Below are 23,304 nucleotides of genomic sequence, written 5' to 3'. Positions count from 1 at the left end.
ACCTGTACGTGAGCATGGTCCTCGAATGCTGCTAAAACGTCTCTTACTAAGAGTTCTGTGGCTGTATAGTTGACTTTTCTTCTCTGTAACCAATCTGTGATGTACTCAACAGATCATTTAGTTCGAGGTACTCGTACATCTGCTGACACATTGTGCCTTCAAAGACTCTGGCTAGTTCTGAAATAAGAGAAATTGGCCTGTAGTTTGCTGTATCAGATTTACTGCCCTTCTTAAATTAGATTAGATTAGATTTACTTTCATTCCAATTGATCCATAGTGAGGAGGTCCTCCAGGATGTGGAACATGTCAGAAAAACAACAATACATGACAAATATTTACAACTAAAACAAATAAGCTAAAGTACCATTCCACAGGTCCCAAGTGGAATGATCGTCATTTTTTAATGAACACTATATGAAAGTCATTTTACAAATACTAATGCACTGAATTTAAAATAAAAAAGTTTTTTATTTATTTATAAGGTAATAAACATGTAATACAACTACTATAATACTTATTTACAATGAACACATTACTGCACTGGAATGGTGCAGAAGTTAGATTGTACTTACACACACACACACACACACACATATTTACAATGATCACATTACTGCACTGAAATTGCACATAAGTTTTATATATATATATATATATATATATATATATACAGGGTTATTACAAATGATTGAAGCGATTTCACAGCTCTACAATAACTTTATTATTTGAGATATTTTCAAAATGCGTTGCACACACATACAAAAACTCAAAAAGTTTTTTTAGGCATTCACAAATGTTCGATATGTGCCCCTTTAGTGATTCAGCAGACATCAAGCCAATAATCAAGTTCCTCCCACACTTGGCGCAGCATGTCCCCATCAATGAGTTCGAAAGCATCGTTGATGCGAGCTCGCAGTTCTGGCATGTTTCTTGGTAGAGGAGGTTTAAACACTGAATCTTTCACATAACCCCACAGAAAGAAATTGCATGGGGTTAAGTTGGGAGAGCATGGAGGCCGTGGCATGAATTGCTGATCATGATCTCCACCACGACCGATCCATCGGTTTTCCAATCTCCTGTTTAAGAAATGCCGAACATCATGATGGAAGTGCGGTGGAGCACCATCCTGTTGAAAGATGAAGTCGGCGCTGTCGGTCTCCAGTTGTGGCATGAGCCAATTTTCCGCGGGCTACGCGTGAAACTTGCCCGCATGCGTTCAACCGTTTCTTCGCTCACAGCAGGCCGACCTATTGATTTCGCCTTACAGAGGCATCCAGAAGCTTTAAACTGCGCATACCATCACCGAATGGAGTTAGCAGTTGGTGGATCTTTGTTGAACTTCGTCCTGAAGTGTCGTTGCACTGTTGTGACTGACTGATGTGAGTGCATTTCAAGCATGACATACGCTTTCTCGGCTCCTGTCGCCATTTTGTCTCACTGCGCTCTGACGGCAGAAACCTGAAGTGCGGCTTCAGCCGAACAAAACTTTATGAGTTTTTCTACGTATCTGTAGTGTGTCGTGACCATATGTCAATGAATGGTGCTACAGTGAAATTATGAAATCGCTTCAATCATTTGTAATAGCCCTGTATATAATAGAGGGAAACATTCCACGTGGGAAAAATTTATCAAAAAACAAAGATGATGTGACTTACCAAATGAAAGTGCTGGCAGGTCGACAGACACACAAACGAACACAAACATACACACAAAATTCAAGCTTTCTCGCAACAAACTGTTGCCTCATCAGGAAAGAGGGAAGGAGAGGCAAAGACAAAAGGATGTGGGTTTTAAGGGAGAGGGTAAGGAGTCATTCCAATCCTGGGAGCGGAAAGACTTACCTTAGGGGGAAAAAAGGATGGGTATACACTCGCGCACACACACACATCCATCCACACATATACAGACACAAGCAGACATATTTAAATATGTATATAAAAATCAGTTGGTTTTACTGAGAAATTCATCAATGGAGTTGAAGCAGTTGGCCACCAATAAATCCTTTAGGCTTCTCTTAAACTGTATTTCATTGGTTTTTAAGCTTTTTATGGCTGCTGGCAAGTTATTGAAAATGTGTGTTCCTGAATAATGCACACCTTTTTGTACAAGACTATGTGACTTTAAATCCTTGTGAAGATTATTCTTATTTCTAGTATTGATTCCATGAATTGAGCTGTTGGTTTGAAAAAGTGATATATTTTTAATGACAAATTTCATTAAGGAATAAATATATGGGGAAGCAGTAGTTAGTATCCCTAGTTCCCTAAACAGGCTTCTGCAGGATGTTCTTGAGTTCACACCACATATAACTCTTACTGCATGTTTTTGTGCCCGGAAAACTTTAGCTTGGCTTGATGAATTACCCCAAAAAATAATCCCATATGACATTATGGAATGGAAGTAAGCATAGTATGTCAGCTTTTTCATTTTTATATCCCCTGTGTCTGACAAAATTCGCATTGCAAACAGAGATTTGTTAAGACGCTTCAGCAGTTCTGTGGTGTGCTCCTCCCAGTTGAATTTATTATCAAGCTGTAATCCCAAGAATTTAACACTGGAGTTACTTTGGATAGTTTGAGAGGATCAGAAAAACCCTTCTATGAGCCACAAGTTTATAGAATATGTTAATGGTGCTGCAATTTAATGTATTATTTCTTTCAATAGATTGTTTGACATATTAAAAATATCTGTACTATAATAATTTTTCATTTCTTTGACAATTATAAGAACTTCATCTTGGCATACCTCTTTGAAGTGTTTCAATGAAGGTTTGGCCTGATTATGATTTAAGTTTGTGCTCTTAAGATAATCTGTATATGTTACATTGTGTTTGCTACTCAACCTTTTAATTTCATCAGCACAGCTTATAAAATATGTTTTGTATGTGTTGCTGGTATTGGGACTGTCTTATCATAATTTCTGATTTCACCTTTAACAGTATTAATTGCTGACCAGGCTGTTTTTCACTGGTTTTTACTATTGTTTATGAGATTAGTATTGTATGTCTGTTTCACCAATAGTAACTCTTTCTTATACAGTTTCGTACTGGCCATTTCAAGGTCCTTGATTTCATTAGAATTATTTACTTTGCCAAGGCACTTTAACGGTAGTAACTTATTTTTTACATTTTCCTGTACCACAATTTACCCTTTCTTGTTTTATGATATTTGCTTGGAACAAAATGAGCTTTTAACATACCTATTAAGTAGTTACAGAGTGTTTCATGAACTGTTTGGGCATTGGAATCGCATCTTTGAAATAATTTGTCCCAGGAGTTATGCTTAGTTGGTGTGTTAGTTTTCTGAGATTATTTTTTCTGAGTATGAAAGTATTAGATTTTGATAACATTTGTCCAGCCTTGTTCCCATCTCTTCTATAAAATGTCCTAACTTTACCGTTAAAATGGAGTTGTCTGAGAAATCAAATTTCTGTACATTGGCGGAGTACATATCATGAGCACAGTGATAAAAGCATTATCTAAGCATGCTTTTAGTCTTGTCAGTTCTGAATTTACATGATGGGAGTTGTGTTGCCTTAGCATATTCAGTAACTTATGTACACTGGGTTTGTTACATGTTATGTCTAAACTTGAATTGAAGTCCCACAATTATAGTTGCATGTTGTTTCCACTTTGTTACATGGCAGTGTACAATGTCTAAAATATCTAAAATAGCCTTTTCATCTGAGTCAGGGGAATGGTAAATACATACTAAGATAAGTTTCATTACATCACATATGATTCCAGTAATTTCAAAGTGTTTCTCTACAAATGCCCAACTTAGATCTAGTGCTCTAAACTCTGTGTCATTTTAAACATAACAGTACCACGATCACGGTACTGGAATCTGCAAAAACCGTTTCCATGTTTAAACCTTCTGGTACATAGTATTCTATTTGTCCTGGTTTAAGCAAATGTTCAAATAAACATAGGAAAGAATACCAGTGCTTATTTCGTGACAATGACTCCCCCAGTAATTAAACTTTACTTTCAAGATCCTGAATGTTTTGAAATAGTATGTTACTGTGGCTCATCAGTGAGTTTCCTAGCTTGAAACATAAAACAATTGTCATTTAGTGACATAGATGTGTTTTGCCTTTGGCTCCTCCTTAAGCTGTGCTATATTTTTATTTTATTTATTTATTTATCCATCCATAGACAATAAATATTGTATGGATGTTGTCCAAAAGTAAATTTATGGTAAAAAATTTATGGAAAAGGAACATACAAATTTTTACATTAAGTAGTACACAGAATAATACAATTTTGTATAAAGAATAATACTTGGTCATACAAGACACGATAATACAACTTTTAATACATGTATACTAACAGTATTGTAACTTCATAGCCTGTTTGCCTTAAGGCTTTACTTTTGTCTTCCCTAAACAGGAAGCCCTTATATTCATTACAATAATTCAGTAAAGATTTTACCACACTCAACAGCTGTCCATTAGATATACAAAATTAACAGTAGGGGATGAAAGAGAGTGTTTTAAGTTTTGCCATAATATAAACATTACCAAAATTATTTATTGGCCTAGTCATTTATCAATTAAAAACACTGTTCAAGTAGACATTCTTTAAATTCTAATTTAAATCTCTTTTTATCTTCTAACTTTCTGATGTTTGCTGGCAGTATGTTGTAGAGTTTTGTACCAATATGGTTCACATACCTTTTTGTGTGTGTTCTTTTTGTTCACTGAGTATGGAGTGCTGTGCTATTCTGAGTAGTTATGTAAGTCGGCATTTGTCTGAAAATCTGCAAGGTGGGCCCTAACATATAAAACGCATTTGTATACATATAAGGAAGATATTGTTAGAACTTTAAGCTTGTTGAATAAGGGTTTGCATTGTATCGGTGGATGACTGTATGTTATTATTTGGATAGCCCTCTTCTGTAACAGAAAAATTTGTTTTAGATGGTAAGTTGTGGAACCCCAAAATGCTATTCTGTATGTTGCAAGAGACTGAAAATAGCCAAAATATGTCATCCTGGCACCCTCTGCAGTACAGACATTGGCAATAATTCTAAGAGCAAAACAAGCTGAGTTAAGTTTCTGAATAAGCTTCATTACATGATCATAAAAATTAAGATTTTCATCTACATGAATCCCCAGCAGTTTTGCTGATGCCAGTCCGTCTATGGCCTTGTTACCCAACAACAGATCAAGATTTACATTTCGACATATTTTCCCAAACTGCATAAATTTGTTTTATTTGCATTTAATGTCAACTGGTTTGCATTGAACCAAGTGGGGACCTTCTTTATTACTTGATCAGTAGTTGTTTGCAGCATTTACTTTGGTTCACCTGTTATCACACTAGTGTCATCTGCGAATAGTATGGCCTTTACTGCTCCATCTGAGGTGTGAAAGTCATTTATATAGACAAGGAACAATAAGGGACCTATAATACTGCCTTGCAGCTCTCCTATTTCCAATTTTTTGCATCTGATACTAAATTTATTTTGTGGCTGGCACAATCTGACATCAGTGCAACTACACTGTTGTCTTCTTCTAGATTTTTGATTATTTGTTCATTGTAGCATATTAGTGCTGTTTCTGTCATTTTACCTGCCTGGAAGCCATGCTGATTTCTATTTAGTAACTTATGGTCATTTAGATATTTGTTGATTCTGTGCTTCATTAATTTTTCTATTTTAGAAAATTCTGGAAGGAGGGATATTGGTCAATAGATTTCTACCTTGTGCTTGTTAGCATTTTTGAATAATGGCTTCACTTTTGACATTTTCATCCTTTCTGGGCCTTCACTAAATGATAAGTTGGCTATGTGTGCCAATGGCCTTGCAATTTGTGCAGCTGTCATTGTTACGATATAACAGGCACCTCATCTACTCCTGCTAACATTTTAGGTTTCAAGCTTTTTATTACTTTGAACACTTCATATTCATCTGTTGGATCTAGCCTCATGCTACAAACGGCTTTTGGAAATTCAGGTTTTTCTTGGTTTGTAAATTTCAAGATTAATGAAGTTGTTGCATTTATGAAATAATTGTTGATGTAATTTGGCAAATCTTTTTTCTTTTTTTTTTTTAAATATTCATATTTTCTGTGTTTTTGAGAATTATATCCTAGTCTTTGCATCTCTTTCCTATTTCAGTCTTCACAGTATCCCATATGGCTTTTGATTTGTTATCAGACTGTCTTATTAAGTTGTCATTACTCGTAACTGCTGCTCCAGTTGTAGGTTCTGCTACTGCTACTGTTATTGTTGCTGCTGTTGCTGCTACTGCTTCTGATAATGGCATTGCTGCTGTTTCACTTATTTCTGGTGTTTGCTCTTCCACAACTACTGTGCTGTTCTGTGAGCTGCTTGCATTTGGGGTGTTCACTTGTGTTAACAAAATCTCACATTTATCTTGGAGAGTTGTAGCTTTGCTGACAGCAGATTTCCCATTTGAGTCTCCAGGTAACACACATTTATTGCCCATGAGAGGTATGAATCCTTTACCACCACACTGCACAGTTGAGACTTTATTTACTACATCCAAAATTTTTGTTACTATAAGGTTTTTCCCAAGTTTATTTAGTTGAAAACCATGTATTGTGTGGAATCTGTTTGCCAAATTTCTCATGTTCACGAATGTTACATTTTCAAAATGCCTGCAAATATTTTTCATCTCTGTATTTGCACTTTCAATTTGTTTGTTTACACAGGTCTTTTCTCTCAAGTCATAAAGATGTGGCACTGAAAAAACAATAACGTTTGTTCCTCTCAGCTCAAAAGCTCTTTATTCTTTTCTAGATATAAGAAACTGGAATATAATGAGTAGTACAATGGAAGAGGTACAACTCATCACATTACACACTGATGTGGTTGGTATACTACATGTTCACCACTTGAAACTCCAAGAATGGTGACTACTTTCAAATGTGTCATAAAAATGGAAGCATTTAACGTGTATCAAATTCATATGTGGGTATTCGATGGACAGAATGATATTTTGAAGGTGTCTGGTAGTGTCCAGATGGAGCTTGTAACTTATTTTCTGTCAAGATGGCCAGAAAAAAAGAACATTAATTGACAAAATATTTGAAAGTGATGGTAAAGCATATGCATTTTTCAAGAATAAAACTGCAGTTGCTGTTGCTGTCTCTAATGGTGAAAATAATCTTACTGTTTGGCTGTGAAATTTTTCACTAGAAAAGTCCTGATTACTGAAATTTATGAGACACTGCAAAGCTGATGTGAAATGCATGGTGATCAAAATAAACTCTATTTACAGTCATTTTTAAAAGCTTGTGTTACAGAAACAATGACTGATACCAGCTTCTATGAACAGTGTCTGACTGGAAGCTGGCTATGGAAACAGAAATGAATCCTCTGAATAAGGATTAAGTATGGGAATTAAGAAATATGGCTAAATCAAGTGAGGTGGTTGAGATTTAGTGGTTTTTGCTGAAAAATTTAATGAAAATAATAAAGGAATTAAGACTTGATTAACAGCAAAAGGATATACACAAAAGATTAGATTGACATATATAGATAGTAAGATTTGAGGTAGTGAGAGCTCTTTTGTGTGTAGCAGTTCAGTGGAATAAGTGTATGAACAGATTGATGTAAAGACTGCATTTCTCAGTGGTGTTTTGGAGGAAGAGGACAATGATGATGGTACAGGGCATGTGTGTAAATTGCTCGAAGGACTCTATAGGCTGAAGTAAACTTCAAAATTCCAGTACAAATGTCTTATTAAGTTTCTCAGGGACTGTAATGTATGGGAGAGCTGTACTGATCCATGCGTGTTCTATGCTGATAACATTATACTTCTTTTTCACATTAATGATAGATTGATAATGGACTCCGCTGATTCAGTAAGTAAATGTACAGAGCAATTGGTTGATCATTTTCACATCACTGTAAATGATGTTGATTGCTACCTGGGATTACAAATCAACAAATTCAACAACTGTATTCAAAGATACCAGTCTGCATAAATGGAGAGAATTTTATGTAAATATGGCATGACATATTTTTAATAATTATATTATTAACTGAACCGTGATGGTGAGTTGGTGAACCATCTCCTTTTAATAATATAGAACTCCAGCAAGAAATATTTGAAATATTTATGTACAGAATCTCAATCATACAAACTAATTGGGGGACATGGATGTCTGAAAAACTGGTTTAGTCACATAATCAATCTTTACATTTTTATTTACCAGTTTACCAATACAAACTACAAATATTTATAATAACATGAACTCTTTTGATATTAAAAAGGCAAGTACAGCAGGAATTTATGTAGTACAGTCTAGCAAAAAAAATGTAATACATAGGCATTTTGTACATACAGTACATATGTCTAGAATTAATTATTTTAAAAAAATCCTTAATTTTGATGTGTCTAAGCAAGCCTACCAACTTACAGGAAGCGAAGTCACACATTTTCCAGGGCAGATATCTCAGAACAGTTGCTTTCATCTTGAGCACCAAATCATTGTAAGGCAGTTTCTAAACATCTAAGTGCTTCTGAAGCACCTAGTATATATTCATCTACGTTTTCTGGATCACAATTTCATGAGAAAGACACTGGCAGCATCAGGTTTATCAGTGCAGAAGTTTACAGTTTCACTATCCTGCATGGTTTGATGCACTGGAGCTGCATCATCAACGTTCATCCATTCTTTGCCATCTTCTTCATTGCATTCATGGAAATTGAGTCCTTTTAGCATGCTGAGCATTTCAGACATATCATTCTGTTTGTCATTTTCAATTAGACTTTAAGAACTTTCTGATACAGACAAACTTTTATTCCAGGCTATTTTTCAATTTCTGTTTCTTTACATATCTCATGCTGCTCTGATCACATAGGATGCATCTACCAAATTAATATTTTTATGGTTTCTTCATAACCTTTCTTCTCCTGCCTCTTCTCTTTCTAAAAATAACCTATGTGACAATTTTCTCCAATAATATCATTTGAATGTCTCAGTAACACCTTGTTCCATGAGCTGTAATAAAGAGATTATGTTAGATGGAAGAAACATCACTGCTAAGAACTCATCATCCTCATGTAAGGTAACAAACACATGATGAATGAGTTGGTGCATTGTCAAGTACCAGTAATGTTTTCTCCCTTTAACCTTTCTTTAACTAATGAGCTATCACAGAGGGTGCAAATCTTCCATAAACCATTTCACGAAAATAGCACTATCCATCCAGTTACAGGGGGGATAGTGGCACAAGTGAGCAAGTAACAGTTCAGTTAAGCATTCATTTGGTTGACTAATGTTCAGATAATCAATGCTCTATTGTGCTTAACACAGAGTACAGGCTGTTAATGTTGTTTAAAGAGTTCAAGATTATACTGACCATACACAGGACAACAAGTGGTAATTTTCTCAAGTTTCAAGGTTGTCCAGTTATGTGCAAAAGTAAGGCTTCAATGGATGTTGAATATGTGGCTTCAAGTGATGCTTCCAAATCACTTACATGGTTAGATCAGTTTTTGCAGGAAGTTATATATGGCAATGAGTCCTCAGTTCCTAATTTACAACTAGATAATCTAAGTTTCAACACATTTACTTCATAAGCAATCTAAACGCACAGACACATTATGTCATTATATCCATCAGCTAGTTAAGAAGTAGATTAGAGTGAGTTATACATCAACTAGCAGACAGGAAGCTGACATTCTTAAAAAAGAGGTTAACATTTGTGAAGTTACATACGATGAAGGGATTCATTAGCATGGTGTTTACTTCATGATATAAAAAATTGTAGGAGAGTTATTTTGTTTGTTTATTTACAACGGGCTCCATTACAACTTTTTTGTAATACTACATATGTATAATGTGCATGTGTGTGTGTGTGTGTGTGTGTGTGTGTGTGTGTGTGTGTGTGTGGATGGGTGGGTGGGTGGGTGGGTGGGAGGGTGGGTGCAAAATCTAGTGGTCATGAACTTTATACTACCACCTCTCCTCCCCTTGCCAACCAAATACTGGCAGTGAAAATTTTTTCCGCCACCAGGATTCCAACCGGTTTACCCATGTCCAATTCCACCACATAAGTTTGCATTAACAACCTCAGCCATGGAGTTGGAAATGTAGGAAAGTGTAAAATTGTTTGTGTGATCAGTGTTATTGTATCTTAGTACTCTTCGAATATGTGAACTAGTGATGCAAGTGCTTTTGGTAGCTCTAGTTCTTTACTGCTGTTGGCACATGGGTATTGCATTGTATGACAGTGTGTGTGGTCATGCTTTTGATGAATAAAATATAACTTTTTCTTCAACTGACATATGATATTGTAACAGAAATATTAAGTTTAAACAGACTTATAAATTTTAAACAATGAATATTCCATTAAATAAGATGCTCCTACAAAGAATGTTTTTATTGTGGCACTCAAAGAAAAGTAAGTTATACTTTAAACTATAAGAATCAGGAAAATACAGCTTGTAAAATGATTCTAAAATTTCGGATAACTACCATATATAAGAGAAAGGTAGTGTTCATTTCTGTGCTCCTCATTACTGTGATTCAAATCTTAACCTATATGCCTATAGAAAACAAATGCTCAATATTTGTGAGGTTTTAGAACATTCTATAGTACACCTTGCATTTTTTTTCCAGTGTATTAGCAAGTTTTCATTACTATAATCGACTCTACATAGTTTTTAGTAGTCACTAGTCAAACAAATTATCATTAAACATTTTTAAACTAAACATTTGTTTAAATGCCCTCTGCATAGCATTATTGAATAAAATATATTTTGCACAGAAGTAGATGAAAATAGATTACAACATGATAACAAGCCATCATACTTTATGACATTTGTGTTCCTGATGGTTAGGTTAGTTTTAACCATTAATTAGGGCAGTAATTTATCCTGAATTATTAATATCCATTTTACAGCCTTAAAAAAATTATTTGACAGATACACAATACCACAAATCCCAGCCACACAACTAAGGAATGATCTGCAGCGGTAAGACTCAAACATTCCATGAGCTTCATCCTTCTGTAAACAGAATCCAGTGTCCTCAGTTCCACCAAGCAGTGTGGCACACTGTTTAGCACTTCAGACTCAGAGCTGGTGGGACCAGTTCTCAAATTCCCGCATGATCATCTTGATGCAGGTTTTCTGTGTTTTCCCTAAACCAATCAAGGCAAATATCAGGATGCATTATTAGAAAAGGATATGGCTGATTTCCTTCCACATCCTTCATCCCCCCCCCCCCCCCCAGGAGAACTCATCTAATGATGTCATTGTTAGCTAGATCTTTAGCATCCTTCCTGCCTTCCCTCTTTCCAAAGTGTACAACATAAAAGCAAAGAAAACTTTACTGTCAACATGTTGCCTCTAAACTATAGTCTTCATGCTTTGTGTTGTTGTTGTGTTGAAAAAAAAACTGAAGTTATGTTAACGTTTTTCAGGACCAGGGCTGGCATTTCTTGCTTATCCATCTGCTGTTCTACAGTTGCCTGGTGCTCCAGTATGGTCATGTTTATTTTTCTTAATGTTGCTTTGTATTGGCCTTGACAGTCAGGTAAGTAATTCAAATCAAAGATAACAGTTTCTATCCTTATCATTTTAATTTTCTTCTTCCTAGTGTCAGATGCTGCAGAAAACAGTATTACATAAAATTCAGTTGAATGAAATTAATTAACTGTAGCTGAGCAAAATCTGTTGATTGTAGAAGTATGTCATCTGAAATGCAACAAAGATAAAATTATAATTTCATAAGACTGACCTTGTCCAAGTCTTGATGGTCAAATGGCAAAAGAGATAGGGGAAACTGACAGGATATCATGCATAATATAAAGATAATCTTTCAATTCATTCAAATTGTATGTGTTAGATAATTTGTAACATACTTAAATATATTGATAAAAGACATGAGAGGACAATTTTACACCAGTAAAATTCCAAAAGAACAGGTAAAGTAAATGTGGTACATTTTGCCTAATATAGTGTGTGCCCACCATGAACAGCTGACACTGTTCCACATACCTGTGACAGGAAATCTACGAGACTTTTTATTATGCCACTCATCGAGAGAATTGGTCTCCCTTCTGGAACAGTTATGGGAGATGCTGGCATACTGCAGTTTGTTTTTTGGGTGAATCCCAGATATATTCAGTAGATTTAAGTCAAGGGTAGATGCTATCCACAGAATTTAAATGACATTCTCTCTTAGTTGTCCATCATTTGAGTTCCTTCCACAAAGAGTAAAGAACTGCCTGTGGTACCATCACATAACAGAACAAATTTCTGGAGAAGCTCAACCCCAGTACTTTTGATCAGTCAAAGAACTATTCCCAATTATTAAAAGACCTGTATGTCCCCACTACTGATTGCTGCATACACTATGAGTCTGCCATGATGGAACTGGTATGTATTACACACAAACATTGTGTTGTTTCATATTTCATACTCTCACCTGATGTAAAAATTTTGGTTGTGATGCCAAATAATAAATTTTGATTCATCAGAGAACAAATATTCAGTGGCCTTCTGTCCATTCATTTACCCATCAAACCAATATATTACTAAAATGGAATTACAGCAGTGGAGGTAAATAACAAACATAATAACACTCTCACACCACTAAATACAGTTACTAAACCTGAAAATATTCCACCTACAGTAAGCCAGACGAATGAAATTAAAGAGCGGAAGAATAACAGTGGTATCTCTGTATATTCCAACAGTTGTGAGAGAGGAATCACCAAAATTTTACAATAAGAACATTGTTTAAACACAAGCAGTTTCGTCAAACCAAGTGCATCCATGTGTGAAATCATAAAGAACTGCTGCAATACCAGTAACGAACAATGCAGGGTATTAATTGCAGGCTCCAACAACGTGTATAAAAATGAACTCAAACATGCCACAAAGTTATTAACAAAAATACTGATGCTACTAGAGAAACAAACAACAATTGTTTTGGGAATACCACACAGATTCAACCTCGCAAGTTTCTCCTGTGTAAACAAGGAGACTGAAAAAGCCAACAGGCAGTTTTATAAAATCTACCAAGCCTTCAAAAACACATTCTTTCATGACATTGAGGATATGGATAGAGAATTCTATACCAGACATTGTTTGCACCTTAATGGGAAGGGAAAAAGTTTCATTTGTAAAAAAATTGCAGAAATCTTGAGGAATGTTCATGGCACATCTAGCTCAGTGGCCACTCCTTTACCCCAGTCAAACCAATTGTTCCACGAAGTGCAAATCATAGGAGTAACAGCACTATCTACAGTGCCATCTGGACCATAATCAGCAGATAAAACATCCCCCACCAACAGAAGAAGAGGAAACAACTGCAAGTGAAATGTGTAGTGAAACAGGCAGGTGAAAAATAGTGCCTCCATTCCACCTGAAAATTTTTTTAACATCAGGCATGAGGAAGAGGAAACCACAATTTTAAATAGAACCAAATGTTTAACTGTACATATATACTTTAGTATAAATAAGAAAACAGAAAAGAGTCAATGTAGAAATCTTACAAACAATGCTAATTTTGAGACTTTAGACAGAAATACAAGCACTTTCAGAATGCATTTGAACATTAATGGATTAGGTACAACCAATCATAATGGTAGAGTGTTTAAAATTGATGAACTGCAGATTTTACTCTCAGAATGCAAAAGTATTAAAATTATTTGTTTAAATTAATATTGGCTTACAAAAGAGTGTGTCACAATTTTAAATAAGTTAAACAGTTTCAGTGTAGCCTCAAGTTTCTGTAGAAGAAATAGTACCTATGGAGGCTCATGCATACTTGTAAATACACTATGTGATCAAAAGTACCCGGACACATGTATGAAAATGACTTACAAGTTCGTGGCACCATCCATCACTAATGCTGGAATTCAGTATGGTGTTGGCCCACCCTCAGCCTTGATGATAGTTTCCACTCTTGCAGGTCATATGTTCAATCAGGTGCTGCAAGGTTTCTTGGGGAATGGCAGCCCATTCTTCATTGAGTGCTGTACTGAGGAAAGGTATTGATGTTGGTCGGCGGTGCCTAGCATGATATCGGCATTCCAAAACATCCCAAAGATTTTCTGTAGGATTCAGGTCAAGACTCTGTGCAGGCCTGTCCATTACAGGGATGTTATTGTCAAGTAACCACTCCATCACAGGCTTTGCATTATGAACAGGTGCTCGATCATGTTGAAAGACGCAATCGCCATCCCCAAATTGCTCTTCAACAGTCGGAAGGAAGAAGGTGCTTAAAACATCAGTGTAGGCCTGTGCTGCGATAGGGCCACACAAAACAACAAGAGGTGCAAGCCCCCTCCATGAAAAACATGACCACACCATAACACCACCGCCTCCGAATTTTACTGTTGGCACTACACACACTGGCAGATGATGTTCACTGGGCATTCACCATAACCACACCCTGCCATCAGATCGCCACAGTGTGTGCCATGATTCATCACTCCACACAACATTTTTCCACTGCTCAGTAATCCAATGTTTACACTCCTTACACCAAGCGAGGCATTGTTTGACATTTATCAGCGTGATGTGTGGCTTAAGAGCTGCCACTCAATCATGAAATCCAAGTTTTCTCACCTCCCACCTAACTGTCATAGTACTTACAGTGGATCCTGATGAAGTTAGGAATTCCTGTGTGATGGTCTGGATAGATGTCTCCTTATTACACATTATGACCCTCTTCAACTGTCGGCAGTCTCTGTCAGTCAACAGCCGAGATCGGCCTGTACGCTTTTGTGTTGTACAAGGCCCTTCACATTTCCACTTCACTATCACATAGGAAACAGTGGACCTAGTGATCTTTAGGAGTGTGGAAATTTCACGTACAGACATATGGCATAAGTGACACCCAATCACCTGACCACGTTCGAAGTCCGTGAGTTTCGCAGAGCACCCCATTCTGCTCTTTCACGATGTATAATGACTACTGAGGTTGCTGGTGTGGAGTACCTGGCAGCAGGTGGCAGCAAAATGCACCTAATATGAAAAACATATGTTTTTGGGGGTGTCCAGATACTTTTGATAACATAGTGTAACTACACTCCTGGAAATGGAAAAAAGAACACATTGACACCGGTGTGTCAGACCCACCATACTTGCTCCGGACACTGCGAGAGGGCTGTACAAGCAATGATCACACGCACGGCACAGCGGACACACCAGGAACCGCGGTGTTGGCCGTCGAATGGCGCTAGCTGCGCAGCATTTGTGCACCGCCGCCGTCAGTGTCAGCCAGTTTGCCGTGGCATACGGAGCTCCATCGCAGTCTTTAACACTGGTAGCATGCCGCGACAGCGTGGACGTGAACCGTATGTGCAGTTGACGGACTTTGAGCGAGGGCGTATAGTGGGCATGCGGGAGGCCGGGTGGACGTACCGCCGAATTGCTCAACACGTGGGGCGTGAGGTCTCCACAGTACATCGATGTTGTCGCCAGTGGTCGGCGGAAGGTGCACGTGCCCGTCGACCTGGGACCGGACCGCAGCGACGCACGGATGCACGCCAAGACCGTAGGATCCTACGCAGTGGCGTAGGGGACCGCACCGCCACTTCCCAGCAAATTAGGGACACTGTTGCTCCTGGGGTATCGGCGAGGACCATTCGCAACCGTCTCCATGAAGCTGGGCTACGGTCCCGCACACCGTTAGGCCGTCTTCCGCTCACGCCCCAACATCGTGCAGCCCGCCTCCAGTGGTGTCGTGACAGGCGTGAATGGAGGGACGAATGGAGACGTGTTGTCTTCAGCGATGAGAGTCGCTTCTGCCTTGGTGCCAATGATGGTCGTATGCGTGTTTGGCGCCGTGCAGGTGAGCGCCACAATCAGGACTGCATACGACCGAGGCACACAGGGCCAACACCCGGCATCATGGTGTGGGGAGCGAACTCCTACGCTGGCCGTGCACCACTGGTGATCGTCGAGAGGACACTGAATAGTGCACGGTACATCCAAACCGTCATCGAACCCATCGTTCTACCATTCCTAGACCGGCAAGGGAACTTGCTGTTCCAACAGGACAATGCACGTCCGCATGTATCCCGTGCCACCCAACGTGCTCTAGAAGGTGTAAGTCAACTACCCCTGGCCAGCAAGATTTCTGGATCTGTCCCCCATTGAGCATGTTTGGGACTGGATGAAGCGTCGTCTCACGCGGTCTGCACGTCCAGAACGAACGCTGGTCCAACTGAGGCGCCAGGTGGAAATGATGGCAAGCCGTTCCACAGGACTACATCCAGCATCTCTACGATCGTCTCCATGGGAGAATAGCAGCCTGCATTGCTGCGAAAGGTGGATATACACTGTACTAGTGCCGACATTGTGCATGCTCTGTTGCCTGTGTCTATGTGCCTGTGGTTCTGTCAGTGTGATCATGTGATGTGTCTGACCCCAGGAATGTGTCAATAAAGTTTCCCCTTCCTGGGACAATGAATTCATGGTGTTCTTATTTCAATTTCCAGGAGTGTATTTAGAATACAAAGTGGATGATGATTTCAATTTCCTAAATGAAGAAGGTGTATTTGAAAGTTGCTCAGTTGAATTAGAAAAACAAAATGTTGTCATTATACCAATATACCAAATTCCAGGTGCAGCAGCAACAAAATTATTTTTACCAAAGTTAATGGGTCTTTTACAGAAAGTCAATAATGGCAAAAAGAAAAGGGTTTTAATAGCCACTGATTTCAATACAAATTTATCCAATGAAACCAGTGACTCAATACAGTTTATGGACCTAATTCAAAATTTTGGGTTCAAGACGAACTTCACGGAATTCACAAGAAAAAATGACAATACAGAAACTTGCATTGATAATATTCTAACAAATTATAAATTCGATGATGCATGGAACCTGTGTGTAGATTTAGGACTTTCAGACCATTGTACTTTGTTTATTGAAATGACTAATACAAATAAATAAAGTACAAGAAAAACATACAGCAAAAGACATTTTACTGTCAAAAACTTAAAATTGTTCTACTCTAAATTAGAAGAGGTGGAGTCAAAAGTTCAAGATGAGATTCCAATCTCTGTATATTTTAACATATTTTTTTAAAAGTTTTTATATGTATTTAATAAAATATTTCCACTTAGAGTGTGCCAGACAAAAGTGTCTAATAAGCTAAATTGGATCACTGCTGGAATAAAATATCCAGTGAAAAAAGACAACTGCACAAGGAACTGTAATACAACAAAGACCCTGGTTTCATTAACTATGTTAAACAGTATAAAAGCATATTTAAAAGGTTAGTGAAAGCAGCAAAAGAAATGGTTAATAATAAATACAGCTCAGCTCATGGAAACAAATCAAAGGTAGTCTAATCCATCATAAAATCAGAACTGGGGATTAGAACTGACAGCAAAGATATTTCTAAAATTAAGGTGGGGTAGTAAAATTGTAACAAACCTGGCTCAGATATCAGAGTCGTTCACCACTTTTTTAATAAATGTATCTAAATCAGTTGTAAATGTACATGCTTATGCAGAAAAAGTACATTTAACACACAAGGCACATGAATACTCTAACAAATTTGAGAAAATTTCAGTTAAAGATGTAGAGAAAACTATATTACAGCTAAAAAACAAACATTCTGCTGGGTGGGATGGCATAACAATCAAAGTAGTTAAAGCAGCTGCCAGCATAATAGCTCACCTTCTTTGCTCAATAGTTAATAAATCACTTGAAGAAGGCCACTTTCCAGATGTCCTAAAGTATGCATAGGTAAAACCTTTGTTTAAAAAAGGCCCAAGAGAAGATATGGGGACCTACCACCAAATCTCTAGTCTCCCAATTACTTCAAAAATATTTGAAAAAGTGGTGGTAACATAAATTTAAAAAATTATAGAGAAATCAAACATATTTATTTATTTATTTATTTCAGATAATCAGGAAGGCTTTCAAAACGGCAAGAGTACAATAGAAGCCATTAATGAGTTTGTGAAAGAAATCAGTTCCACCTTCAACAAGTTGAGAAAAGTTGCAGGATTGTTCTGTGACCTCACAAAATCATTTGACTGTGTAAACCATCACTTTTTCCTGTATAAAATGGGAAGATACAGAATTGGGGGTTGTGCTTTAGAGTGATTTAGGTCATACCTCACAAACAGAAAACAAAGAGTAGTTATATCAGCAAGTAAGGAAAATTATTTCTCTGAATGGATGATTATTTCACAAGGCATTCCATAAGGCTCAATTCTGGGTCCAATTTTGTTTTTACTTTACATAAATGATCTACCCTTGAACATAAATTCACTCAGTTTTATTCGCTGATGATACTTCTGCCCTTGTTGAAAGCAATGACCCCAAACAAATTTCTTCAACTGTCACAAAACTATTAGACAGTTTGGAAAACTGATTCAAACTAAATGGGCTGAAATTAAATACTGGGAAAACACATTTGCTCAGTTTAAAACTAAAAACTCTGAGGTAAAGGAATTCCACATTAGTCTTAGAAAACAAGAACTGAAAGAAGTGGACTGTGTTAAACATTTAGGCATGCATTTGGACCAAAATCTATCATGGTCTTCAACATAAACTATTTAGCAAGTAAATTAAATAGCCTGACATTTGCAATGAAAATTCTGTCATATTCAACTAGTGTGGAGATGAGAAAAACAGTTTACCGTGGCTACTTTGAATCAGTTATAATGTATGGGATTACTGTTAGTTCAGAAATTTTATTATTCCTTAGAAGAATTTCTTAATGATAATATGACAATCTGAGCAAGAAAGCAAGTGGTTGAAATGTTTTGTTAATTAAGCTTATAAGTTTTATGTCTAATAAATGACTATAATAATTATTCTCTCTTTTTGCAGTAATACTGCTGTTTGGTTACTCACAGTCTCTGTAAATTATAAATTACCAATTGTTGTTTCTGTAATACACATAAATTTAATTGCAGTGTTGACGAGTCCTCTGTACTTTAAATCTTGTGCTTTAACTTTTTATGTTATGGGACAGTAAAAATTCTGATTCTGAGTCTGTTATACTGTTAATACGAAACACACCATGAGCCTCCATACAAGGTGCCATTTTATTATGATAATTTTGGACAGTTTTTGATAATATTTTACATGCTGTTACTGCTTACAATTCAGCTTTTTTTTTGCATATACCAGTATGCCTTGAACATGAGATAACAATCTCTGTTGCTGTATATGCTCATAGGTAATGTTTCCTTAGTATTCGTTGAATACTCCTCATTGTGTGAAATGAGTCTGTGGTTATGAGATGGACTCTCTACAACAGTCCAGTGGCATTTGCTATCTCATGCTGTAAATGATTACCTTTTGTGCTATCAGTGGCTCAATACACAACATATTCTGATAAATCATATTGCTAAGAAACTACACCATATTCTCTTCACAGTAAAATGGTTACTAATAGCCAGCCTTTATCATTCCAAGTACATTCACATTGACACAGTCCACATCATTACAAAGTGTCATACTCATGATCTATGGAACAGGTAGTAATCTATGTACAAATGACATATCTAAATTAGCCAATCAGATATTTTTACTCTATTTGTACCAATAACATATGGTTATATTCAACACTGTTTGAGGTGCAATATTCATTCCAGTACGTATCAGGACATCTTAACAGGACAAACAATTATTTTCAGGAGTGAATATTACACACACTTGGTTTTTTTCACATTAAAATCACAGTGATACTTTTGAATAAATAAATACATTTTGGGACAATGGAAACTGATATTAAAATATGGGGAAAGGAAAAATTAAGGAAGGAAGAAAATCTGACAAGCCTGATAAAGTTTATGCCATAATACTGACTCTACAAAAGTAAATCTTCATTTGATGTGTTGTAATCTAAAGAACAAAAGAAAAGAACCCTCAAATTTAATGCCATATACCACTACCAAAATATGTAATGATAGAGCAGTTAGACAATTATGGCAGAGGAAATCAGAGATCACCTTGTTGAAGGACCATCATGAATTGTGGAAAGTACAGGAAACCTAAATAAAGGTCACCAGACGAGAATTTAAATCTTAATCTTCCCAAATAAAGGTCCATTGTATTGATTATATCACACAACATTGCATGTTCAGTAATTCAAACCATTTTTAAAAAAAATTACATTGAAAACTGCAGAAAAAGTCTTGTGTAGCTTGCAATACTTAATCAATGTCAGGATTTGGAAAAAATATGAATAATTGGAAGAGTTTGTCATTTCACTTTATGCTTGAGATCTATATTTCCTTTTTGTCAAACTAGAATCACCAACAATACTTATTAATTGTTCGTAGCTATAACACAAACTAAGTTTTGCAGATCTACTATCAGAGGTGAGGGTGTATTAATGTATGTTAAGAGCACATTTGATTTTAATTCTGTAAATGTAAGTAAATATTCATTAGAAGGGACAATTGAATTATGTGCAGCATGTATAAAGATACCAAATGATGAAATTTATGTTACATGTTTATATAGACCACCAGGTGGAAACTTCAAAGTTTTCTTAACAATGTTTTGTGACATGATAGAGAATGTTTTTATATCATACCTGAACAAGTTAGTAATTATAGGAGATTTCAACATAAATGTATTAGCAGATAAGTTACACACTAGACTATTCAAGAATACTCTGCTTGAATATAATGTAAGATACCTGATAAACACTGCAACCAGGGAGACTGAGACATGCCAGTCTGCAATAGATAACATAATCACTGGTATTCATCTTTACGATCTTACATCTTCTGTTATTATAAGTGCTTTGTCAGACCTCCATGCAGTAGAACTAAGTGTGCACATAAAAAAGGTTCCTACACACAGTTGCTATAGATATATTAGGGTGAATACAGACCAAAATATAACTCAGTTGAATAATATGCTAAGGAATGTGGATTGGAACAGTGTTCTAACGACACTTCATAGTTATGGCAAATTCTCAAGTGAACTATTCTACATTCTTAACCAAGCCTGGCCATTAATAAAAAAGAGAATTAAGTCACATGTTGTAACCCGAAACTGGATGTCAAGTTCAGTCACTGAGGCTAGAGAAAAACTAAGATGGCATGAGTATGCTATGTTAAATGACTTGAGCAATAAAAAATTAAAAGAAGAATTCAAAAAGTATCAGAAATACTATTTAGACCTCCTAATTTCAGAAAAACAGAAACATTTTGAAAGTGTCATTCAGAACTCAAATAATATCTCCAAAACATCATGGTCACTAGTAAATAGAGAAATAGGTAAATCTGGGAACCATACAACCGAAAATCACTTGCTGATAAACGGCACAATAGAAACTGATCAGAATAAGATAGCAGATCTATTTAACAATTACTTTGCTTCTGTTGGCTCCAGCATAAACAATCAGCTTAAAAATCATAAATACAAATTCAGAGGAATACCAGTGTCAGAAAGTATATTTTTGATGCCAACAAGTAAAGAAGAGATAATTAAAATAGTGAGTAGCTTAAAGAATTCCCATGCAGCAGGATATGATGGTCTTAGTCTGGACACTCTTAAGAAATGTATACATAAAATTGCATCACCTTTATCACCAGTTATCAATTCTCATATGGAAGATGGTTTATTTCCAGATGAGTTGAAAATTGCCCGAGTTGTGCTTATTTTGAAAAAAGGAAACAGGAATTTAGTAGGAAACTTTCGACCCATTTCTGTTCTTCCAATAATATCCAAAATCTTTGAGAAAGTAAGATACATAAGAATCTGGAACTTCCTGGTATGCAAAAAAGTGATTTCTAAGGGGCAGTATGGGTTTGTCAAGGGGTCATCCACCATTACAGCAGCAACAAACTTAATCGAAGGTGTCACTCAAACAATAGATAATAAAGTGGCATCTTTCTAGACTTACAAAAAGCATTTGACTGTGTTGATATGACCATATTGCTGGACAAACTGTGGAACTATGGCATTCGAGGCACAGCCCATAATCTGATGAGGTCCTACTTGACAAATAGGAAGCAGTTTGTGTCTATTAGCACTACAGAGGGAACATACAAATCAAACACCACTGACATAAATGTTGGTATACCACAGGGGTCAATATTAGGACCACTCCTTTTTATTATCTATGTAAATGATATTCAGTCCATAACAAACCATGCAACAGCTATCTTATATGCAGATGATACCACGTTAATATGCAGCAATCCAAGCTGTTCACAGCTCGAAGTGGAATCCAATACTGCAGCAGGCTTAATTCTGCAGTATTTTAATGAAAACAAACTAAAATTAAACACAAATAAATCTGTCTATATTGACTTTTATCTTGGGAGGCAAAAAACTCATGAAAACCAAATCTTAATGGGTGACGAATACATTAAAAAACAATACTCGACCAAATTTCTTGGCCTGACACTAGATGCAGAGTTAAACTGGTCTGATCATGTGAATGATATTTGCAAAAAGCTATGTACTACCATATATGTGCTAAGAAAACTGACACCTTTTTGCAACATCACCACTCTGAGGCAAATATATTTTGCACTATTTGAATCCCATCTAAGTTATGGGATAGAGGTATGGGGATCCATCAGTAAAGGTAATATGAAAAGTGTACTTACCTTACAAAAGAAGGCACTTAGAATTATGGGAAAGAAATGTGCCAGGGAGTCCTGCAGAAATTTGTTTAAAGAATTTAAAATACTAACTGTTCATAACCTGTATGTGCTGAAGATAATCATTATGGCAGTAAACAGTAACAAAACATTTAATAAAGAAATACACGATCACAACACTAGAGGTAGAGAGAGACCCCACATCATCTCTCATAGAACAACACTTTATGAGAAAAGCCCTCACTATGCAGGCATAAAATTACTGAATTGCTTCCATCCTAATATCACCAAATTGCCCATTACAAAACTAAAAATGAAATTAAAATTATGGCTCCTAAACAATCCTGTATATTCAATAGATGAGTTTCTAGATTTAGTACACTCGTATGATGGAAGACCATCTATCTAAAAATATATGTAATCTCAGGTCTTAGACTGTGTCACAAACTGTAAATATTTGAATGTCAGATATGAATACTGTTACAAACTGTAGAATCCTTAATCTAAGTATGGCAATAACAACTTTTTTTTCTGTATAGTCCATATATGTAACTCTGTTCTGTCAACTAAATTTAGAAAAAGTTGTGTAGATAAAAGTGCCAGCCAATAATATGTAACCCTAGTAAGTAAGGCTCTGACTTATCCAGAAGACTGGAACAAAAAAAAACCTTTTTTTGTAATCAGTTGATGTTGGATCAAAATAAAATAAATAAATAAATAAATAAGACACCCATAAAATAAGAGTAATTAATTTCTACATAGAAAGAAT

The 23,304-nt window shown here is 36.3% G+C and overlaps 1 protein-coding gene across 3 annotated transcripts in view; it reads left to right on the top strand.

Annotated features, from left to right (window-relative positions):
* LOC124555071 (sodium- and chloride-dependent GABA transporter 1) overlaps positions 1 to 23,304 on the top strand; it is a 401,980-nt gene that overhangs the window by 354,491 nt on the left and 24,185 nt on the right. For all 3 annotated transcript variants that reach the window (XM_047128856.1, XM_047128855.1, XM_047128857.1), the window contains exon 9: positions 11,405 to 11,517. In XM_047128856.1, the coding sequence (XP_046984812.1) occupies positions 11,405 to 11,517 (113 nt within the window). The remainder of the gene's footprint in view (positions 1 to 11,404; positions 11,518 to 23,304) is intronic.

Source organism: Schistocerca americana, chromosome X (genome assembly GCF_021461395.2).
Source record: "Schistocerca americana isolate TAMUIC-IGC-003095 chromosome X, iqSchAmer2.1, whole genome shotgun sequence".
Taxonomy (NCBI): Eukaryota; Metazoa; Arthropoda; class Insecta; order Orthoptera; family Acrididae; genus Schistocerca; species Schistocerca americana.
The sequence above is the reverse complement of the archived record's forward strand: the minus strand, read 5'-3'. Positions and strand labels throughout refer to the sequence as shown.